Source organism: Psammomys obesus, unplaced genomic scaffold, assembly GCF_907164565.1.
Source record: "Psammomys obesus unplaced genomic scaffold, mPsaObe1.curated_primary_1811, whole genome shotgun sequence".
Classification (NCBI taxonomy): domain Eukaryota; kingdom Metazoa; phylum Chordata; class Mammalia; order Rodentia; family Muridae; genus Psammomys; species Psammomys obesus.
Genome location: NW_026596131.1, coordinates 5,984,498 through 6,006,640, shown reverse-complemented (window position 1 = coordinate 6,006,640; position 22,143 = coordinate 5,984,498). Strand labels below are relative to the sequence as shown.

The window sequence follows — 22,143 nt, the reverse complement described above, 5'->3', positions numbered from 1 at the left end:
TGTGTGTGTGTGTGTGTGTGTGTGTGTGTGTGTGTGTGTGTGTGTGTATTTAAGGATGATATCAGACAAAACCTACATATATGCAGTTGACCTGGATCTGAGGAAAGAGGGAATTTATTCATTACTAAGAAATAAGACAATTCCTAAATTATGGTGTCTGTGCACAAAATGTTAGAGTGTTGTTAAATGTGCTAATGTGCATACTGTTGAAGGCAGCAGGCATAGAGAAACAAACAGAGGACTTGTTCTCACGGGTTATGAGTTCTGTCTGCTTCTACAGACGCTGCTGAGAAATTTCTGGATCTAATATAATTAGCAAACAAGTAAATATGCTTGAATGGATAGTGAAGGAATAGTTAATATCCATGTGATGCTTTGTCTTCCATGCACGCAAGATCTTCATGATCTTTTAGTCAGTTTCCTGATGTAAACATTTGACAGCATGAAGAACAGGACATACTGAAAACCAGTGCGTGGATACAGAGAAACTTGCTTCCAGGACCCTGAGGTTAATGTAACAGCTAATCACTTCCTCCCCCACCCTCTGTCTCTGTCTCACAGTCTCTGTGTGTGTCTCTATTTCTTCTTGCGCTCTCTCTCTTTCTGTCTGTGTTGGTACATTGCACATCAGTATGCTTCAAATAAAAGCTAGAAAACAACCTTTGTTACCATCCTTAGAAACATTGTCCACCTCCTTTGAGACAATGTCTCCTGTCGGCCTGGACACAGCTCACTAATTAGGCTAAACTGGCTAGCCAGGAAGCCCCAGGGATCCTGCAGCCTCTCTCCCTCCAGCTCTGTGAATTTAGCTCCCAAGCCAACACGCCTGACATTTTTACCTGGGTTCTGGGAATCAAACTCAGTTCCAGTGCTAGGTAAGTACTTTACTAGGTGAGTAAACTCTCCCCAGTCTGAGGATACAACATCTCTCTAAATATTATGCTTTCTAATCTCCATAAGAATGATGGTTGCAAATAGCATACACCCAATGCTACTGAGATATAGGTGAAAATTCAGATTTATCCTGTTACCCTGAAAATAGTCACATTGCTTCATTGCCATGTGTAGATCCAGCTTTTAAAAAAATTATAGGAGGCTTTGAGATACCATCATTTTGGATTTGTTTATTTCTGTAATTTAGGAAATTCTTTTCTGCTCTGTCCTTTCCAAGCTGGTCTTTTACGATTTTAGTTTAAAGTACTCCGTTGAAAGTCAACTCTCCTATTGAGGTCTAACCTGAAGAAAAAAAAAATGTTAAAGCCCAGCTTCTTCCTGGTTTGGTAGTTGCGAACCTTCCAATATGTCCAGCCAACCATCTGCAACCACAAATTCCCTGCTGAGAAACCGGCGAGGGCAGCGAGAGAAGAGAACAGCTCAGGAGTCACCCTCTGAGCAGTTTCTTTGGCAGTCACTGTGAACTCTGAAGAATTCTCTCCAGAAACCAGAGTTAAACAAAACCGCTCCCTATAAAGCACAATTAAAACCAAGACGTAGCAGTGATCCAAACGAAGAAACGTGAATTCTCCTCCGGGACAGAGATCTGTGGATGGACTTTTTGAAGATTCCTGCTTCAGCTCTCCTTGGAGTAAGTTAACCTCTAAATTGTGGTTATTAGCACTTAAATGGACCCCACAAGTGAAGGCAGCAAAGTCCTGTCAAACACCTCTGGGGAAGTCATTAGGTGTTAGGAAATTGCTAGTAGGGCGTTTTGATTTTTTAAACCTTTGCGTGTTTTATACAGTATGGCTAAATAGCAGTTGGAAAACTAAGGTTTTTCCATTTTACCCCATGACTAAAGCCTTTGGCATAAACAGCACATATAATGGAACAGGCAAGAGGATAAGTAGAAAGGAATGTAGCTTGCTTTCCTCTTGCTGTTTTCAAAGTTATTTGAATTTCTCTCTCTCTCTCTCTCTCTCTCTCTCTCTCTCTCTGTGTGTGTGTGTGCGCGCGCGCGTGTGTGCGCGAGTGCATAAGTTTTTGGTTTTACTGCCAGAGGGTTATAAACACCGGAATACAAGATTTTATGAGTGTTAAGTTGTTTTGACTGACTGCATGTTTTAACTGAGAACATTTCATCAAGAAAACTTAGGAAATACTCTATTGACCCTGTTTATCAGACTAAATACATAAAATGATCTGACTTGTGCAATTTCTGCCTTAGCAGCAGAAATATTTTCTGATTGGGAAATTACTGGCTTTTAACAACCAGTATTTATTATTTTTAAATTATTCAAATTGCTATTCAGAACAATGTAAGCTAACTGAATATTTTATCCTTCCAGAGCAGACAGCATTTTACATGACCATGTACAATGGAATAATTAAGTCTTATCAGCCAGGAGCAAATAACCTAATGCATGAGAATTAGATTATACAATTGTTCTAATCCATGAATATTGTCCTGCATCTATATTATTTATCTAAGAAAGAAGAGTTGCCACTTGGGCAATACATATTTATGCTTTTAGATACCATGGCTTGCCACAGCACTGGTTTCTTAATTGAAAGTGTAGTTTAGTTTAAATTGGAGTTTCCAACTGTCATAACCTATTGATGACATAATTACTTGGAGTTTATTTACATGTTTGGTGAAACAAACACTGTAATCAGTATGAAATCATCTAAAATTTCCATTTGTGTCCCTTGAATTTATATGCTCTGGACCTGTGGTTTTCCCAACATTTTTTTTTTCAGACTTTAAGTATGAATAAATGCTTGAGTTAATCATTGTCGAGTTCATGACAAACAAAGCACCTGTCTTTTTTGTTGTTGTTGTTTTTTTTTTTTTTTTAAATTTCCTTTGACTTATGAATCCCATTTCACACCAGCTCCAGTCCTATTTCCTCCTGCTTAGGATAATCTTTTAAAATTGTATTTGTTAAAGATCTTTTTAGTTCCAGGATGTATTTAGAAATATGCATCGCTTATGGTGTGAATTCTCATAAATTATATTGCTTTATAATCCATTTTTTTTTAAAAAGTAGATTTAATTGATACCATGTTATTTAAGAGTTCTTATGTTTGAGCTGTGGGTATCAACCCATTGCTCCTGATTGCTAGAGAGTTGGATTTGGATACTGTTTGTAAAAGTGTGTTCTCTAACACCCTGTCACAGTGACCAACATATACCAGAACCTTACTTCACATCACCCATGGATCTTGGGATACAGGCCCAGGAGCAGAACTGACTAGTGGTTTTGCTGAGTAGTAACTGGTAATTGCCAATAACTATTAGTAATTAGTAATGACTAACTTAACTCACAGCATAACTTGAGACCTCCATCTGGCAATAACAAGCTTGGACAGCTTAGCTGCCAAGTCCCATGGGGACAGCAGCATGTGACATTATTAAAGTCTCTGAAAAGCCATTCACCCAAGAAAAGACTCTCTCTCAATTGTTTTCCTTTCTTTTATTTTTTCAATAGATCTTTCTTTCTCATTTTATCTTCTCTTTCCTGTGTTTTTATAGTTGGCACTCTTCTTCTGTGGGCTTGCAACTAGGAACAGCTGTCAAAATGTTTCTCTTTGGCTTGATTACACAATGTTTTCTATTTCAGACTTTCACATTTACTTCCTTTAAAAAATAAGTCGAAATGAGGAAGAGACACTTAAGGCTGGGTCAGCAACTGTGGGCTCTTCTCTGCAGGAACTGGTGCAGAAAATGCAGGATGAGAAGAGAAACGTTGATGGTATGGCTCAGAGTTCGCATGCTCTTATATTCAGAAAAGGAAAAACAATTTCTCAGTGATACCAACACAGTCATTAACCAATGCTTTTTAAAATATATTCCAGTAGCAAAGTTTGCTACTATTTTTCCAAATTAAATTTTAAAACAAGTAACATTATAAATCTTATTAGAGAAATCTCTGAAAGAATTCTTCAGAAATTTCCTGTAAAATGAAGCTGCACTGTTATACTACAGAGTTAATAATTAACATCTGGGTTAATTTTGGTCTCACGAGGAAGGCATAGACGTGGAGTTCAGGACAATGTCAGAGGGAAAAAACTTTAGTCCATAGCCAGAATATAACTTAAGGGTAAAAAGAAAAAGCAGAAAAAAAAAAAAAAGAAAAAAGCCTTTTACAAAGACCTGCTATTGGCACTCTCCCCTCTCCTGATATTTCTATGCCCAAAACAACTCTCAGGACTATATGTGACATCAACAGGACAAGAGTAATTCACTCATTGAGGTTTACACCAGTGTGTATTCTCAAACACAGAAGGAAGCAAACTCAATGTCTAGACACCAGCGCGGGTAAACGTCTCATGAAAAAAAGTGATTTTAAGGAAAGAACGTAGGTTGAATATATCCAGTGCTGCAGGGCAGGAAGGGGAAACGCAATGGGTGCTCTGCAAATATTTATTGCGTATTGACATGAATATATGGAGTGGTCATACATGCCAAGCGAGAGAGCGCGTTCCTTTCTAAGTAACAGTAATGACAGATTACAGCCACACAGACGGTTTACCAGCTAAATGTGCACACAGGTGTGTGCCATAATAGTCTGTTGGTTTTTTTTCATGTTCAAAAAAGATTCAATCATGTTATTCATAACAAAAGCAACAGGCAAGTGTAATTAGCACTGTTTAACAAAGCATACAACGATTGAAAGATCATGTTATACACCATAATTGAATATAACTTTACATTTAAGAATAACACATACATAATTAAAATGTTATGAAAACGCTATAGTTTCTGTAAAGATAATGGTATTTTGCTAGGGAAAAGCTCACCCACCCCAAATAAATTATGAAACTGTAGAAACATACACATGTGATCATCGTGTTGATTACTACATCAACACATGGATAAAATGTCCTACTGCACATGATGTATGCAAATATCACATCAGCCACCGAAGGTAAACCATATTTCTTTTGAACAGTTATGCAGTGCCTACAAGGTCAATCCAAAAGAAATAATGTGCTTATAAATAAGTGGAGTCAAAATGATAATTTGGACCTTTATTTTTATTGTAATGATACTCTTTCATTAACAATGATTAGATATGTTTTCTGCAGAATTTATGATAGACATGAATTAAAATGACTCATTAAAAGTGAGAAAATTAATGTCCTATTCTATGAAGTGTGTGTTTCTTCCAGGAAATATTTGATGATTGCTTAGATTTTTTCATTAAATAAAATATGCAAGATCTTTATGCATAAAGCAATGGTCATACAAATACGAATATAGAAGCTGAGAACCTACTTTTAGTAATTGTTGTACTTCCAAACTTTTAACTCCTTTAAAATAAACTTTATGTATACATACACATGCATACACACCCTCAGCTAAAATTGTGTATTATGAATGTGTTACATTAAGTGACTTTTTATAATTGATAGTTTCACGCATTTATATAATGATTTTTTTAGTTGCTCTTAATCTTCATTGCCCTCTCACTGGAATCCTTCATATCATAAGTCCCTCTTCTACTTTCATGTTTCTTTTGTATGTGTATATGTGACTCACTGAATTTAGAATTCCCTCTTTGAATTAAAAATAACATGGTAATATGAGTTCTTTGCACTGGGCTTAAAACACATCCCGGCGTATTTCTAGTTCCAGAATACAGTGACCATAATAAAGAAGAACTTTGATATTATTTTTGACGAGCATTATTTTGCCGCTTCTTCTATGTGTAGGCAGCTGAAGAGCAATGTCAGACCCTGCTTCTGTTGATGGAAGTGCCTACCTGTTCCATGCCACCTTCCTTTTCAAATACGAATGAGTGGTCCACTCATGTAACCATGCTTATCTGAAGAGACTCTCTTTAGACTTAACAAGTATCTGGCCTTGCACTGTTGAACAAGAAAACATTCTCAGTTATAACTGGAGCTGCTGTCACAACTCTGTCTTGGTGAACAGTGCACATGTTACAAAATGTCCAGATGAAAGGATAAAAGTAGGAGCTGAAGAAGATGGCTCAGTCATTAAAAGCATTGGACGCTTTTGCAGAAGACCTGGGTTTTATTCCCAGCACTCATATCATTGCTTACAGTCATCTGCTAGCTCTCATCCCAGATCTGGTGTCCTTTTCTGTGCACTGCAGGCACCAGACACACACATACATGAGGACATACCGCTTGTGCACATAAATAAAATGGATCTTTAGAGAACAAATATAATAACAACCACTTTAAAATGGGAGAGAACAAATGGAATGCAAGGTGTATAACAGGATGGAATTGTTTCAATTCTTTGTGGTAGAAAAATCTCCTGATTATTTTTTTCTTTTCTTTTTTTTTTTTTTAACTTTTATTGCTTTGTAGGAATGGTTTTTCTCATTTTTTCTAATATTCTTTGTATACCGATTATCCTCCAATTTACATCAAATTCATGATGCTCCTCAAATGCCTGAAATGGATATGGGACGTGTTGATAATTTTAATGATTCTTACTATGTTATTGAATATGCTCCTGAGTCCAAAGCCACCCAGGAGATAATGAAGAAAGTGGCGTCAATTCCATTCATGAAAGGTATGTTCTGTGGCAGTTCATGGAATAATTTTCTTACTTTAAGCATTCACAAATTCATTTTAGGATTTTTTTTTTTGGAAAAATTGTGTTGAATGCTGGCATTTCTAGAGTTGATTAACAACATCTATGGGTATTATTTTCTGATACAAAGAAGGAGATATCACTCCAGTAACCTATTTGAGCAATTGTGCATCCAAGAGGGGTTAATGTTCTTTGTAAAGCATATCAAGTGAGATGAGACCTGGGTTATTTAAATGTATGGTTTGGGGAAGATTCTGTGGATATTCAATCTGAGAGTGAATGAAGAGACTCCCTTTAAAACCACATGAGTGTCCACACGGCAGCAAATGAAACAGATTTTAGTAATTGTGTCAGCAGGACAGTCCCAGAATGCAGTTCCGAGGTTTTAGATAGACACCCAGGGAGTCATCTCACACTCTCTCTCGGAAACCTTGAAACCAAGGAGTCTCAGTGTGGAAGAAAGGAGAGTCAATGGTGTAGGATAGGAATTGTGTGGTGTGAGCATTTCTGTCTTTCCAGATAGTCAAGAAATTACAGGAACTGACCAGTCAAGGCACCTGGCAGCCAGTTTGGCATAAACAGTGCTTCTACACAAGTGAGGATCCAGAAGAGCTAAACAAATAGACATTTTAATCCCATATTTTCATAATGAGGTAGAAAAAATATTTAGCCAATTTATTTTTATTGAAAGATGATAAAATGAGCTCTTATAATGAAAATTTGTAAGTTAAAAGGAAATAGTGGCATGAACCTTATGTGAACTATGCTATTATTATGTAACTAAATAGACAATAGAAACTATTGCTTTGTAAGTGTTTTTTACTAGCAAATAAAAAAAAAATAGAAATAGGACTTCGCAGCCGTGAAATGCCCACTGAATCGTTGGATCTAGTTACTCAGCGTTGATGCAGCTAACAGCTCCTAAAGAGACCATCAAAAGGCATGAGCCTCTAATCTAGCAACACATCACCTCCTGTAGGCTGGCAAAAAGGCTCAGACCTGAGTCCCATTAAGCCACTGATGTAGCTATTGAACTTTAGGAAATCTGCAGCACAATAAAATCCAGACTGCAAAAAAAAAAGTGTGTGGCTTGTCTGGCCTGTGATAAATAGAAGCCATTTACATTATGTGAATTAGAGCAAATGGTCACGTAATTAAAGAGTATTTAGATTTAACAATTGCATATCATTTTATCTATTTGGCCACATGGCAGTGTCGGCAAATGGAAATAGCATGTTCTGTTATCAGACAAGTCTGTCTGTGTGTGCATTGAAATGGATGGTTTAATATTGCTACTGTTTAAAATTTATGTGGCTTAACTTATTGGCTAATTTCTTTAGAGAGGCATGACATATTTTCAGTAAGAGTATCTGCCACGGCTGGATAAGATGGTTCAGTTATAAACAGTGCTTGTTGCTCTTGTATAGGACCTGGGTTTGATTCCCAGCCACACATAATAGTTCAGAACCATGCATAACACGAATTCCAGGGACTCTGAAGCCCTCTTCTGACTTCCTCTGGTACCAGGCACTCATGTGGCGCACATACACACACATAGACAAAAGATTCAGACACAAGAAAAATACACCTTTTAAAAAATTGATTTATTTTTTGTTACAATTTATTCACTTTGTATTCCGGCTGTAGCCCCTCCATTATCGCCTCCCAGCTCTACCCTCCCTCCCTCTTCTCCCCCTCTGCTCCTCTCCTAATCCACTGATAAGGGAGGACCTCTTCCCCTACTATCTGACCATAGCCTATCAGGTATCATCAAGACTGGCTGCATTCTCTTCCTCTGTGGCCTGACAAGGCTGCTCCCCCCACCTCAGGGGGAGGTGAACAGAGAGCTTGCCACTGAGTTCATGTCAGAGACAGTCCCTGTTCCCCTTACTAGGAAGTCCAGTTGGAGACTGAGCTGCCTATGGGCTACATTTGAGCAGGGAGTCTAGGTCCTCTTCATGCATGGTCCTTGGTTGGGACATCAGTCTCTTCAGGTCCCCCTGGGCCCAGATTTTTGGATTTGTTGCTCTCCTTGTGGATCTCCTGTCCCCTCCAGGTCTTTCTATCCCCCCTTCTTTTGTAAGACTCCCTGCACTCTGCCCAAAGTTTGGCTGTGAGTCTCAGCATCTGCTTCAGTACCCTGCTGAGTAGAGTCTTTCAGAGGCCCCCTGTGGTAGCTTCTGTCCTGTTCACTGTCTTTTCCCACTTCTGATGTCTATTCTGTTTGCCTCTTCACTAGGGTCCTCATTGTTTAGCTTCTTTATGACTACAGATTTTCGTATGTTTATTCTATATTATATGTCTAATATCCACTTATAAGTGAGTGTATACCATGTGTGTCTTTCTTCTTCTGGGTTACCTCCTTCAGGATAATCTTTTCTAGTTCCATCTATTTGCCTGCAAATTTCATGATTTCCTTGTTTTTAATTGCAAAGTAAGCAAAGGACACTGTCAACAGAAAAAAAAAATGACAGCCTACAGACTAGGAAAGGATCTCACCAACCCTACATCTGACAGAGGGCTAATATCCAGAGTATATAAAGAACTCAAGAAGTTAGACACCAGCAAACCAAGTAATCCAATAAAAAAAAATGTGGTACAGAGCTCTATAAAGAATTCTCAATAGAAGAATATCAAATGACAGAGAAACACTTAAAGAAATGCTCAACATCCTTAGTCATCAGGGAAATGCAAATCAAAACAACCCTGAGATTTCACCTTATACCCATCAGAATGGCTAAGATGAAAAACTCAAGTGACAACACATGTTGGAGAGAGAGGGTGTGGAGAAAGGGGAACCCTCCTCCATTTCTGGTGGGAAAACCACTTTGGAAATCAATCTGGCTCTTTCTCCAAAAATTAGGAACAGTACTAACTCAAGATCCAGCTATACCACTCCTAGGCATATATCCAAAATAAGCTGAAATCTACAAAAAAGATATTTGCTCGACTATGTTCATAGCAGCTTATATTCGTAATAGCCAGAATCTGAAAACAACCTTCTTGTCCCTCAACTGAGGAATAGATACAGAAAATACACCTTTTTAAAAAGGCTATTTGCCACAGAACACTTCAGGTTTGATTAGGACATTAGAAACTTCACACTTCATCCTAAGTGTGAGCGTATTAGGGAAGAAATGACTTGAACATAAAATGCCAGCAGCGCACCTGAGTCAGGCATGCTGTCATTGGGCCATATAGGAATCGTATTCAACTATCCCCTTTATTCACATGGCAGGAAAAAGAATCGTGGCATGTCCTGATGAAGAAAGCATGAATAAAGTTCATTTAGATTACCCAATGGATGAGGTGAGAGTCATCTTTAAGGATACGTTCTCATATCATTTGAAATTTCCTTGGGGTCAGAGGATCCCTAAGATGAAAGAACACAAAGACCATTCAGGTAACTTTGCGTCAGAAAAAAAAAAAAAATCAATGTAGCTATTGCTATTATGTCATGAGTCAGAGGGCATGTAACGGAAGAAGTGAAATAAACGACACAATCCTATGTTAACTCTTGATCCTTATTTTAAAAAAAAACTCATTTTTAAAGAACTATAACTTTATTCATTTATATTCCTTGTAATGAAGACAGATTCAGTCAAGTTTATACTATATTTTGGCCATATTTACCCACCCTCTCCCTTGTCTCATTTATTATTTCCATTCAGTTCTTCTTCTACAATCATGACATTCACATATATGCGCGTGTGGTTTTATGTATTTACATAAAATCTAGGATCTATGTGATAATTAAGAGGACATCTTAAAATTGAAGTGATTATAAAATACAATAAAAAATAATGAGGGAAAAATAGGATAATTTGTTCTGAGTTTGACTCGTTATTATGATGACCTCCTTTTGTATCCATTTTCATGCAAGCAAGAGCAACTCTTTTTTTATGGCCGAATGAAACTTCATTGTATGTAAGTGTACCCAACTGTCTGCTGATGGATGCCTGGGCAGGCTCTGAACCTCAGCAGTGTGGCTAGCCCTGCAGTAAACAGAGGTGTTCAAGAACCTCTGTGGTATGTTGATCCAGAGTTCTGGCATATACTCCAGCTAGATAGCTTTTTGTGTGTAGTAAATCTACTTTCAGTATTTTTCAGTATTTTTAAATGAGCCTCCATGCTTTAGCTTCATTGTTCCATTAAGAACTCACAGCCTGAGCTACAGAATGAGATCCTGTCTCAAAAAAACATGAAAGTTACAACTGATGTTATTTATGTACTTTTTAGTTAAAAACTTCAAAAAATCTCTTGCTATCATTCCCATTCATTTAAAAAATAGCTCAGTGTTTTCTATTAATGAGTTTTTTTCATAAACAATAGATGGAAACAGCTGAACAAAACATTTTGAAATTGAAATAATTATAAAATAAAATAAAAATAATCAAGACCTGATCTTAAAGAATGTTGACACAGCAGTTCTGGTATGTCCTCCTTGGTTTTCATCTACAACATGAAAAAAATACCATATACTGTATTATTATAGATTTTAAACACAGTTTGGAGAATTAGAGATTTTAATTATCCCACAACTAAGACTGTCTGATCACATAATAGTGGTTGTTTCTTCTTCTCTTTTAAGCTCCTTGTGAACGATTTGACAACAAAATGATTTGTGAAAACTCAATCTTTTGGGAAAAAGGCTTTGTAGCCTTTCAAGCTGCCATTAATGCTGGTATCATAGAGGTGAGTATTAGGTTAAAGGGAACTAAATGCATTGTATACGGATTGTCTTATTTCCTTGTTTATTTGCTTTTAGCCACTAAGCATGACATACCAAACAGCTTATGTATCCGGGCTGCAGTGTGAGGGTACCGGTGACTTGAAAATAATACACAGTACAGTCACTTTAAAGCAGAGATCCTGGTAATGCTGATGTAGAGATATGATACACAGTCATCATAAGGTTTCAGGGCCTGTTGGGGGTATTGAATCATGTGCTGCTGAACCAATAAAACAAGAGCCTCCCTGATTAAAAAGTCCAAAGATGATCTAGTTTGAAGTGTTACTCCAGTTAGTTTTAAAAACAAGTAAAAATTTTTCCTCTACGGAAGGACTTAAGGAAGAATTTTGGGTATTCTGAGAGCTACAAGCTGATGCCTTCTTACAGTTTGAAGAAAAGAGCCCAAGGTTGCAATTAGATTAATAATTTGTTCATTGGTGTCTTTCCTTAGATCACAACAAATCACTCAGTGATGGAAGAGCTGATGTCAGTAATTGGTTCAAATATGAAGATACCACCCTTTATTGCCCAAGGAGGAGTTACAACTGATGTCTTTATTTTCTTCTGTATTATCTCTTTTTCTTCGTTTATATACTATTTGTCAGTCAACATTACCCAAGAAAGACAATACATTACAGCGCTGATGGCCATGATGGGCCTTCGAGAGTCTGCTTTCTGGTAAACCACCTATCTATGATAAAGCAACCAGCATTTGTAAACAGAAGAACTTAACTATGGGTACTCCTTAGGCTTGCTTATGTCATACTAAGACTTGATATTTTAATAAGCTAAGTCATATAAATGTTGGAAATGCACAGATTCACATGCTTGGTAACTGTAATCTTCTCTATTTCTTTGACTTAAGGAAAACCTAAGCGTTGTTTTTAGTGTTAATGATGGTATGCAGAGTACGCAGAGCTCCAGGAACGTGCTAGTTTCCTATTCTACTGTTGAATAGGAAGACCACACATTTTACTGGCTGACTTCTGCCAAATTTGCTATTTTTTCTAAAATAATGTTCAATATACTAAGCGTGGAAATAAAGTAGATAGGGCTGGAAAGATGGACACATGATGCTTTTGAGGACCAGAGTTTGGTTCCCAGCATGCAAATCTGATAGCCTACAATTGCCTGTGAGTTCAAGTCCAGGGGAGGCAATGCTTCTGGCCGCCACAGGCAAATACGAAAACGCACATACAATCCCACATCCACCCACAGAGACACATACACATAATTTAAAATAAATAAATAAATATATTGTTTATAAAAGAAAAGACACGGGAGGCTTGACACAATGCAAATTTTTTCTTTTGTCCCTTTGTGTATTAAAATGATATTCTCAGTATTGAAGGGAATTTGTTCACTATAGTTTAAAAGATGTTGAAAAACTCTGAAGAGCCAGTGCAGAGTAATATATTTTAAAAAATCTAGTGAGGAGGGATTGAAAATATTAGGGCTTTTTTTTTTCTTCCTGGAGGATAGGCTCTGATATTTTATTTGAGTGAAATTAAGAAGTTTATAGAAGGCAGATGAATGAATAGTTTCAGGTGATCACAGTGTACTGTGAAAGGGAATTATTAAAACTGGATGGGAGAAACAAGGCTTCCTGAACTTGATGGGACTTTCTACTATAAATGAAAGGAAACTAGCTACCCATTGCGGATATATTACCAACTTTATTCCCTAATCTTTTTCCGGAGAGGAAATTAAAATTTGAAGAAATTAAATAATAGCTGCTTCTTAACATGTTTTTTTTTTTTTTTTTGTAATGTAACAGGAAAAAATTGAACCCCAGTCCATAACATTAATGAACCCTGTGTAAAACCTCCTTTCTGTCTTTGGCATTACTGGTAAATACACCTCCTCCTACCTACCTACCTCCCTGTCTGTATTCTCTATGGCTATGCTCTGTGTGTTCCTACAGAAACATCTACTTCAGCAGCTGCCAAACTACTTTTATGCAGTTGATTGAAGCAAGAGTGGCTGCTTCACTTTCCATGCTGGGAAGAAAACAAAAAGAGCAGTAATAGTTTAGGGGACATAAAAATTTATGTGAAACTCAATTGGCATTGTCAATAAATATATTCATATTGGAATGTAGCCATGCATTGTGTATAGATTGCCTGTGATGCTCTTGTGTTGTGAAAACAGCATCAACTCAGCAAAGGCTATTTGGCTTGCAAAGCCTAAATATGGGCAATATGTCTCTCCACATTGCTTCCGTGATTTCCTTATTGAATAAAGCTGTATAGAACTGAAAAAGCAACACAGATTCTTCCTAAAAACTCTTCTTAAGAACCCCTCTTCATTCTACTCATGTTCTTGTCCAGTTCACGTTCTTCTATGTTTTGCTCTTAGCACCGTTTTAGTTTCCTTCTGCTGCTGTGATAAGCAAAAAGCTACCTGGGACGGAAAGGATTTATTTGGTTTATATTTATAGTTCATCACTGAGGGAAGGTAGGGCCAGGACTCAAGATAGGAACCAAGAGGCAGGAACCATGGAAGAATGCTGCTTGCTGGCTCCCTCTGTGGCTTGCCCTCTGGCTTGTGCTTTGCAAGCTTTTTTATGTAGGACCACTTATCTAGGGAAGGAAGCGTGGGCTGGGCCATTCTGCATCATTCAATAAGATCATGCCACACAGATTAGGCAACTGAGGATTCTCTGTTCAGAAGGCTCTGGTTATCAAACTGACAATGTTAATTCGGGCAGCTGTATGCTTGTGCACATTTGCGTGCTTATTATCTACCTTTCTCTATAGAATACAAGCTTTAGGATGAGGAAGTTCTGATTTGTTACAAATTCCTCTTTCAAGAGAAACTCTTGATAAGTCACACACTCTTAAATCCATTTGCTTAGTAAGTGAACGAATGGAGTGACTGAGTAATAGCATTGCACTTGTCTTTCTGTGTTTTCTTGGGCAGGCTTTCCTGGGGTTTGATGTACGCTGGCTTTATCCTTGTCGTGGCCACTCTGATGACTCTTATTGTGAAATCTGCCCAAGTGGTTGTCTTAACTGGTTTCATGGTGGTGTTCCTTCTTTTTCTCCTTTATGGCCTGTCTTTGGTAAGTTGAATTCCCTCCTCCCCACCTCCTCCACTCCCTCCCCTTTCCCCCTACCTCCTTCTTTCCCTCCCTCAAACCGTGTCACCAAATGTGTTTCTGCCTTTTCTGTTTTGTGCAGAATTTGCAGAATTTGCACAAGGCGCTTTCCATATAGTACCTGATTGAAAAATGATGAGATACACTCTCCAAATACTGTGTTGGTCATTTAGTTCCCTTAAGAAATGCCTGAGATAATCAATGAACAAGAAGAAAAGGGTTTTTGTCTGTTTTTGTTTCTCATAGTTTTGAAGGTCTCAGGCCAGGGTTGGTTGACCCTGTTGCTTTGGCCTGTGTCTGGCTGGTAGATCAAAGCTGATCACATTGTGGCCAGCATGTCAAAAAGAGGAAGAGGCTAGGCTTTCAGAATCTGCTTCAAGGATAAACACCCAACGACAGGAAAATTTCCACAATGTCCTAGCTAAAGATTCTACCACCTCTCAGTATACATCAGGCTGTAGACTTTAATATATGAGCCTCTGGCTGACACGCATCCAAATATGAGATTCCTTTTCATGTGCTAGCGATGATTCTCAGACTACCATATCATTTTTTTCTCATCTCAGATAACTTTAGCCTTTCTCATGAGTGTGTTGTTAAAGAAACCGTTTCTCACTGGCTTGGCTGTCTTCCTCCTTACCGTCTTCTGGGGGAGTCTGGGATTCACAGCATTATACAAACATCTTCCTGCCTTTATGGAATGGACCTTGTGCTTTCTTAGTCCATTTGCCTTTACTACTGGAATGGCCCAGGTAAGAATAAAGGTAATCAGTTTGTTTTATTTTAGTAAAACTCATCTCTCTCTCTCTCTCTCTCTGTCTACGTATGTGTGTGTGTGTATGTGCACATGCACAAGCATGCCATGATGATATTCGCATGTAGATCAGAGGACAGCTTGGCAGATGCCAGTTCTCTTCTTCTGCTATGTGGGCTATGGGGATCAAACCGAGGCACTTTTACAGCTGAGCTGTCTTTGCTGTTCCACAATTTTATTTTTGTATACAATACTCTAGACAGATCCCTTCAATGATTTATACAATATACACTAAACACTGAAGTTTCTGCCCCATTTTTATAAATATAGAAGTTTAAGGGATAAGAGTAATTTTTATTTTTCTCTCTCAGCATATTTAGTTACTTTTAAATTTCACTTTTAGATTTTTTTTTGACTTTTCATTTTTGGTTTTTCAAAAAATTTTTTTCTCTGTAGCCATGGCTGTCCTGGAACTACCCATGTACACCTGGCTGGCTTTGCACTCAGAGATCCACCTGCCTCTTCCTCCTGAGTTTTGGGAATAAAGGAGTGTGCCACCACCACTGAGCTATTTTTTTTTTTTAAATTACAATCTGCGGTGAGAATTTTTTAATTAAATTTTTATTTTTTACATTAATTACATTTTATTTGTTTTGTATCTCAGCTGTAGCCCCCTTCCTCATTCTCTCTCTCATCTCCTCCCATTCCTCTCTCCAAGTCCACTGATAGGGGAGGTCCTCTTCCCCTTCCATCTAATGGTAGCTTATCAGGTATCTTCAGGACTGGCTGCAATGTCCTTCTCTATGGCCTAGCAAGGCTGTTCCTCCCTCAGGGGGAGGTCAAAGAGCCAGCTACTGAGTTCATGTCTTAGACAATCCCTCTTGCCCTTACTAGGGAACCCACTTGGATACTAAGCTGCCATTGGGCTACATCTGAGCAAGGGTTCTGATTTCTTTAAAAAACACAGAAATATTATGGGAATATGTTTTTAGCTTTAATCACAGTGTGGGGATGTGGGATTGCTTCACATCAGCTGACTATGGTTTGCCTCAACACTAGCAGGGGTGTGGTTTGCCAGCTGCAGGTAGTTTCTGTGAGTGTGTGACATTTGTAATTCTGGGAACTTTTCAGAGGATATATGAATGTTAGAGTCCCAATAGGGGAGGGCCAGTTGGTGGTTGGATGCTGTTGGTTGCAGATGGTTTCAGTTTGTCAAGTAGTCATGTGCAAAGGCAGAAAAAGGGGAAAAATTAGGTAGTGTAAGGAATTTGACGCCTGTAGTCAGCAGGAAGTGGTCTAACAATAACAGTGAGTTTCTCTCCTATCTAGTGTTAGGGGTTGGAAGGAAAAAGCATAGAGGTGGAGAAGGGTGGAAGAGAGAAAGAAGAACCCACAAAACAGCAGAAGTCCAGATTACAATAAACCTATAATTTCCCCATTTTGCTTTCTTCCTGTCATCCTTTTCAGTTCATCCCTCCACATCTGTACCACTTTCTTTCAAATTCATGATCTCTTTTTCTCTAATTATTATTCTATCTCTCTCTCTCTCACACACACACATACACACAGAGAGAGAAAGAGAGATTTATAAATATGTAGAGACACACAATCTTTTTAGTGTTACTTGTGTGTATCAAGGCTGACCTTTCGATATGGGATAACCAATTAGGGGACTCATCCTTTGGGAAGACTAATTCTTTGTCTCTCATTGTTCTTAGTTGCCTGTAGTTCTTTGACTAGGGGTGGGGCTGTGTGAGATTTCCCTCTTCCACATTAGCATGTCCATCAGTTTATCCTTTTTCAGGTCTTATTTTGGCACATTGTTGAGATATAAGGTGTGTCCTTTCCTTGCCATTTCTAGGACACACACCTCACAGCAGTTTTCCCATTCCTCTGGCTCTTAAAATATTTCTCCCCTGTCTTCTATTTCCTGAGCTTTAGGTACAGGACTTGTGTTGTATGTGCACCCATATCAGCTGAGATCCTCACAATCAGTTGTTCTTTACACTTTGACCAATTGTAGTTTTCTACAATGGTTTGTGTTTGTTGCAAAGAAGAGCATCTTTGATGAGAAGTGAGAGCTTCACTTCACAGTTGGCGTAAGGATCAGCATTTAGAATGCAGTTAGAAATTGTGGCAGTGGTACCAGGCATGAATTCTTCTCTTATTGAGTAAGGTTTTAGTTCAGTTACAGAACTGTTGGTTAACACCAAAATATGAGTGTCACTAATACACCCTTAGGATTGTTTTTGCCATGTTGGTCATTGTTGTGTCTAGTAGGCATCACAGCCGGGCAAGACTCTTAGTTGCTTTCATCCCTTGGCAGCTTGTATACCGTGGTGGTCCAGTACTATGAAAAAAACAGTCCTAAGGGAGGTTACTTCCAAGTCAGATTTAGATCAAATCCTCTGAGCCCCATGTATAAAGTGCAAGTTGTTTTTAGCAATAGGGACTTATCTCCAACCTCTGTGAGACAACAACAGTAGCCTGTATTGTTTGGGGATTCTCTTAGACTCCCATAGACAACAACTAGAAAAGGGCTTTCTCATGCAGGGACTGAGATTTTTGTTGTTGTTAGTTTACTGTTCTAAATGTAGAGTGACGTTTGATGGTTGATATGGATCAGCCTATATATCTAACATTTGTTTGATTTAAGTTTGAGAAACATGAGTCTTAATAGTATCACAAATAATGGAAAACTGAGAATTTGAAAAAAAATTAATTTAATTGTACATTTGTAGGCAGTGGGTTTTGTTTGTTTGTTTTTTCGCTACTTTATTTGGGTTTTTATACCTCTACCTCCATTTCAGCCCTTATTCCACCCTAATTCCTTCCAATCCCCCAGCACCAGGTAGGGGATAAAGAAGGTTAGGATGGAAAAAGGGCACAGACCTTTATAGACAACTTCTTGGTGTTTAGTGTCGTTGGATTCCTAGGGGCAAGTCCAGTCTTCTTTGTCAGAATATCTTCAACTTGTCAAACCACAACAGCAACTAGGAGCATCAGGGGGAGCAGCAGTCTCCTACTTCTTCAGAGCACCCCAGAACCTCTCTAGATTCTGGCATCTATCCCCTCTGAAAAGTTCTAAGAATTACTAATGTCAACTCACCTCAGCTGGCAAAATCACTCCCCTGATAGTGCACCAGATAAATCATAATCACCTGCTGTGAAGCAGCATTTTACCCCACACCTGCAATTAAAACAAAAACATACTAACTGGGTTTTTTAAGAAACCAAAACTATCACTACAGATATTTCCAAATGAAATTAAATCTCCTCTCAGAAAAGTTAATTCATGTGAAATCATTGTATGTCATTGAAACTATTGTTTTCTTTTTTGCCCAACTACTTAAAGACTTTCATTGCTCCATTTTTTTTCACTCTGAAAAGGAGTGCCCCAAAGAAGAACATCTTCCCTCTTTATTCCTTTTAATCCTCATGAATTTTTGTATTAGATATTTCACAAGTACCATCCTCTTGGGGCGTTTCACCTAACCATCACCCGTATTTTATAGTTAGATAAGCAGCTACTATGAACAGCAATAGGACTGAGATATATAGAGATATGAATTGTGTCTCATTTATCTCCTTTGGTGTCTAGCAGAACCAAGACCATAACAATTCTTCAAATCATATTAAGTCTTTAAAAAATTCTATGCATTTCTCTTTCAGCTTATACATTTGGATTATGATGTGAACTTTAATGTTAATTTGGATTCTCCAAACAACTCATACCTAATCATAGCCACCTTTTTCATGTTGGTTTTGGATGCTCTTCTCTATTTGGTACTGGCATTGTATTTTGACAAAATTTTACTCAGTAAGTAGTAGAATTATTACCATTTCAGACATTTTTATTACTTTTATTTTACTTAAATTAATTATCTATAAGAGTGGTTCTCAATCATTTTAACACTGCAACTGTTTAATACAGTCCCTCATGTGGTGGCAACCCCCAATGATATAATTATTTTGTTGCTACTTTGTAACTTTGGTACTTTGGTTACTGTTATGAATCATAATGTAAATATCTGATATTTCCAGTGGTCTTGGGTGATCCCTGTGAAAGGGTTGTTCAACCTGCAAAGAGATTGTGATTCACAGGTTGAGAACTTCTGGTCTACAGTGTATTGACTATACATGGTATAGCAGTTTTCTTTTTAAATTTTCTAAAATAATAGATAACATTCTGTACTTTCATTGACTGCTATCCACTGCAAAAAGAAACCTTTATGATGAAAGCTGAGAACAGCCCGGACTTATGGGTATGCTGACTAGATTTATATCAGTTTGATATTTTATGGGCAGTGTTATCCTTGGGCTGGCAGACTTGAGTTATATAAGAAAGCAGGTTTACCAAGCCATAGGAAGAAAGCTAATAGGCATCACTCTTCCATGGCCTCCACTTCAGTTTCCGTCTCTAGGTTCCTGCCTTGCTTCAGTTATTGCCTTGACTTCCCTCAGTGGTGAACTTATAAGCTGTAAGTTGAAATAAACTCTTTACTCCCCAAATTACTTTTGGTCATGGTACCACAGCAATTGAAACCCTAACTAAGACAATGGTTATAAACATAAGTATTTAGAAGGTAATTTGAAAGCATGGCCATTTAGCAAAATAACAATAGCAAGATCTTCCTTAGGGCCCATGAACTCCCAAGCCATGGGAGTACCAGGTATCAAACTTACTCCTGTGGAGCAGTCTTCAAGTCCAATCATAAAGAAGTTATTCTCCCCTCTAACAACTCTGCCACCGTTGCAGCAGGTGCATTTTGCTCGGATTGTTAGCGTTGTAACACACATGGTCCAGTGCTGAGTGAGACTTTAGATGCCTTTTCTCCTCCCTGGAAACCTGCACTGTATTTTCTGGCACTATAGAAGCTGACCAGTAGGAAGGAAGCTTCCCAAGTAGCTGTATACTAATTTTCCTATGTTCTTTAGCCAACATATGTGATGTTTTAGGCAATAAGGTCTTACCATATAGTTAGGGTGGGTATCAAAAACAAAAAACAATGGCAATGCCCTCCACTTTATAATCTCTCAGGCTTCTCTGGCCAACTCCTCACAGGGAGCTGTCTTATGCCTTGTATTGCAATTTTCATTTAATAACCCGTGTCTTCTCTGAGTGACATTGTCCACCCATGCATGGTAATTCCATTTTTAACTTCTGGAACTATCTTACTAAGCAATGGGTTTCCATAAGGCCCTTTCTTAAATCCATACTTTTGGTTAACTCACGCATTGCTCCCTCCTCTCCCCATTTTCTTATACCTATCCCCTTTCAATCCTTTAACCTTCAGTACACTCCTCTTCTTTCATTTTACATGTGTGCTACCCATTCTGTTCAGTCTTCCATACTGTCCCCTTGCAATCCTTTAACTCTCACTACACTGTTCTTTCATTTTACACGTGTGCTACTGTTCTTCTACTTATATCGCTTTTAAGTTGGGTTGTGAGAGAGCAGATTTCTATGTGGCCTTTCTTACCCCCTTCTTTTGGGTTCGCCCCACTTCACTCCATCCCTCCCCTAATCATAGTGACCATCCCTGCACAAGTCTTTCTTCCTTGGTATTCTATTTCACCACTCACATTCAACCTCTAATCTTCTATTCTCCTCCCTGAATATTTTCCCAAACCCCACCCCTTTCTAGTTTCTTGGCTTCGGTTTTGCTCCATGTTAAACACAAGAAACAAAATTATTGAAGTGAGGTTCTACATATGAGAAAGAACATAGCACATTATTGTCTTTATGGGTTTGAGTTACCTCACTCAGTATAATTTTTTTTCAAGTTTCATCTGTTTACCTGCAAATCTAAATTTTTTTTAGAGCCGAGAAATATTTCTTGTTTATATTATTGTTATATTATTGAAAGTTACTCCTGTGTATCAGAGTCCTCATATTCAAGCATAAAGTTATTTAATCCACATTTATCTATTTATTTTGGTCTTAATATAATGTTTAAGTTCCTCTTGAATAAGACCCTCTGCCTTAAAGTCTTTTTCCTTTAGTTTACAATACTGCATTTTTTTTTCATATTAGAAATACCATATTAGGTGGTATTACTTAAGGTGATAATATGGGCTCAGGTTGAGAATCATAGAGGTTGCATTGGTGTGCTGATCAAAATGGAAGGCAATCCCTGAAGTAGCTGGTAACTGACCTGATGCTTACTCGCCTCCTGTCTATGTAGGTAAGTATGGGCATCAGCATTCTCCATTGTTTTTCCTGAAGTCGTCTCATTGGTGTCAACACAGAGGAGCTAATCGTGTGGTCCTTGAGAATGAAACAGATCCCGATCCTTCACTGAATGACTCCTTTGAACCAGTGTCTCCAGAATTCCATGGGAAAGAAGCCATCAGGTAAGAAATAAATCCCATGGAAGTGCGATGGAGAACAGACCCCAGATGCGACCCCTACCGGGCGAGGTACTGATGGACGATGATTTCCTTATTCTCTCTGTACCCACATCCTCCCAGCCCACTGTTCTTACAGCATGATACTCTTACTCTCGATAGCGTGGTCTTTTATCCCTCCTTCCGCATTTATACTTAATATCTTTTGGTACAATAACAACTATCAACAAATAAGCACTTTGCTTTCCACTTTCCTCATCATCATCCTTGTGTTTCTTCTTCATACTTTGCTTGAATGTTCTTTTGGTGATAGACAGTGCTATCATTTCTCCCCCATTCTCACCCTCTTTCTGTATAATCCATTTTGTTTCTTTTCATTCTTCTCCTTGGTGGATAAGATGTAAAAAACAAAACAACAACAGTAACAACAAAAACATAAGTTATACAGAAAGGAGACTAGAGACATCCCAAAAAGGTGGAGATGACACAACCGCAAGGCACTAATCCTCTGCACCCCCTACCCCAGAAATACGTGCTGCCATCAATGCTTTGACTTCCCGTTACACAGCTCAAAGATCCTTATCTTTGCTCAGATTCTGTCTACAGCCCACCTGATGTTTTGCTTTGCTGTTATAAAAAAAAAAAATTAATGTAAGTAGACTGCCCAGGGTCTGCAGCATAATAGACCTTCAACT

At 38.2% G+C, this 22,143-nt stretch overlaps 1 protein-coding gene across 3 annotated transcripts in view; it reads left to right on the top strand.

Moving 5' to 3' along the window:
- The first annotated feature begins 250 nt into the window (after positions 1 to 250).
- The window catches only part of Abca9 (ATP binding cassette subfamily A member 9), a 70,082-nt gene continuing 48,189 nt past the window's right edge, over positions 251 to 22,143 (top strand). The window contains exons 1-10 of one of the 3 annotated variants that reach the window (XM_055592409.1): positions 251 to 1,585; positions 3,561 to 3,692; positions 6,283 to 6,490; positions 9,750 to 9,914; positions 11,103 to 11,206; positions 11,695 to 11,921; positions 14,166 to 14,307; positions 14,910 to 15,095; positions 18,770 to 18,917; positions 21,286 to 21,454. In XM_055592409.1, coding sequence (XP_055448384.1) covers positions 3,597 to 3,692; positions 6,283 to 6,490; positions 9,750 to 9,914; positions 11,103 to 11,206; positions 11,695 to 11,921; positions 14,166 to 14,307; positions 14,910 to 15,095; positions 18,770 to 18,917; positions 21,286 to 21,454 — 1,445 coding nt within the window. In that variant the 5' untranslated portion in view covers positions 251 to 1,585; positions 3,561 to 3,596. Of the gene's footprint in view, positions 1,586 to 3,560; positions 3,693 to 6,282; positions 6,491 to 9,749; positions 9,915 to 11,102; positions 11,207 to 11,694; positions 11,922 to 13,021; positions 13,094 to 14,165; positions 14,308 to 14,909; positions 15,096 to 18,769; positions 18,918 to 21,285; positions 21,455 to 22,143 lie in introns of those variants that run through there. The other 2 variants (XM_055592410.1, XM_055592411.1) reach the window with 2 other exon arrangements.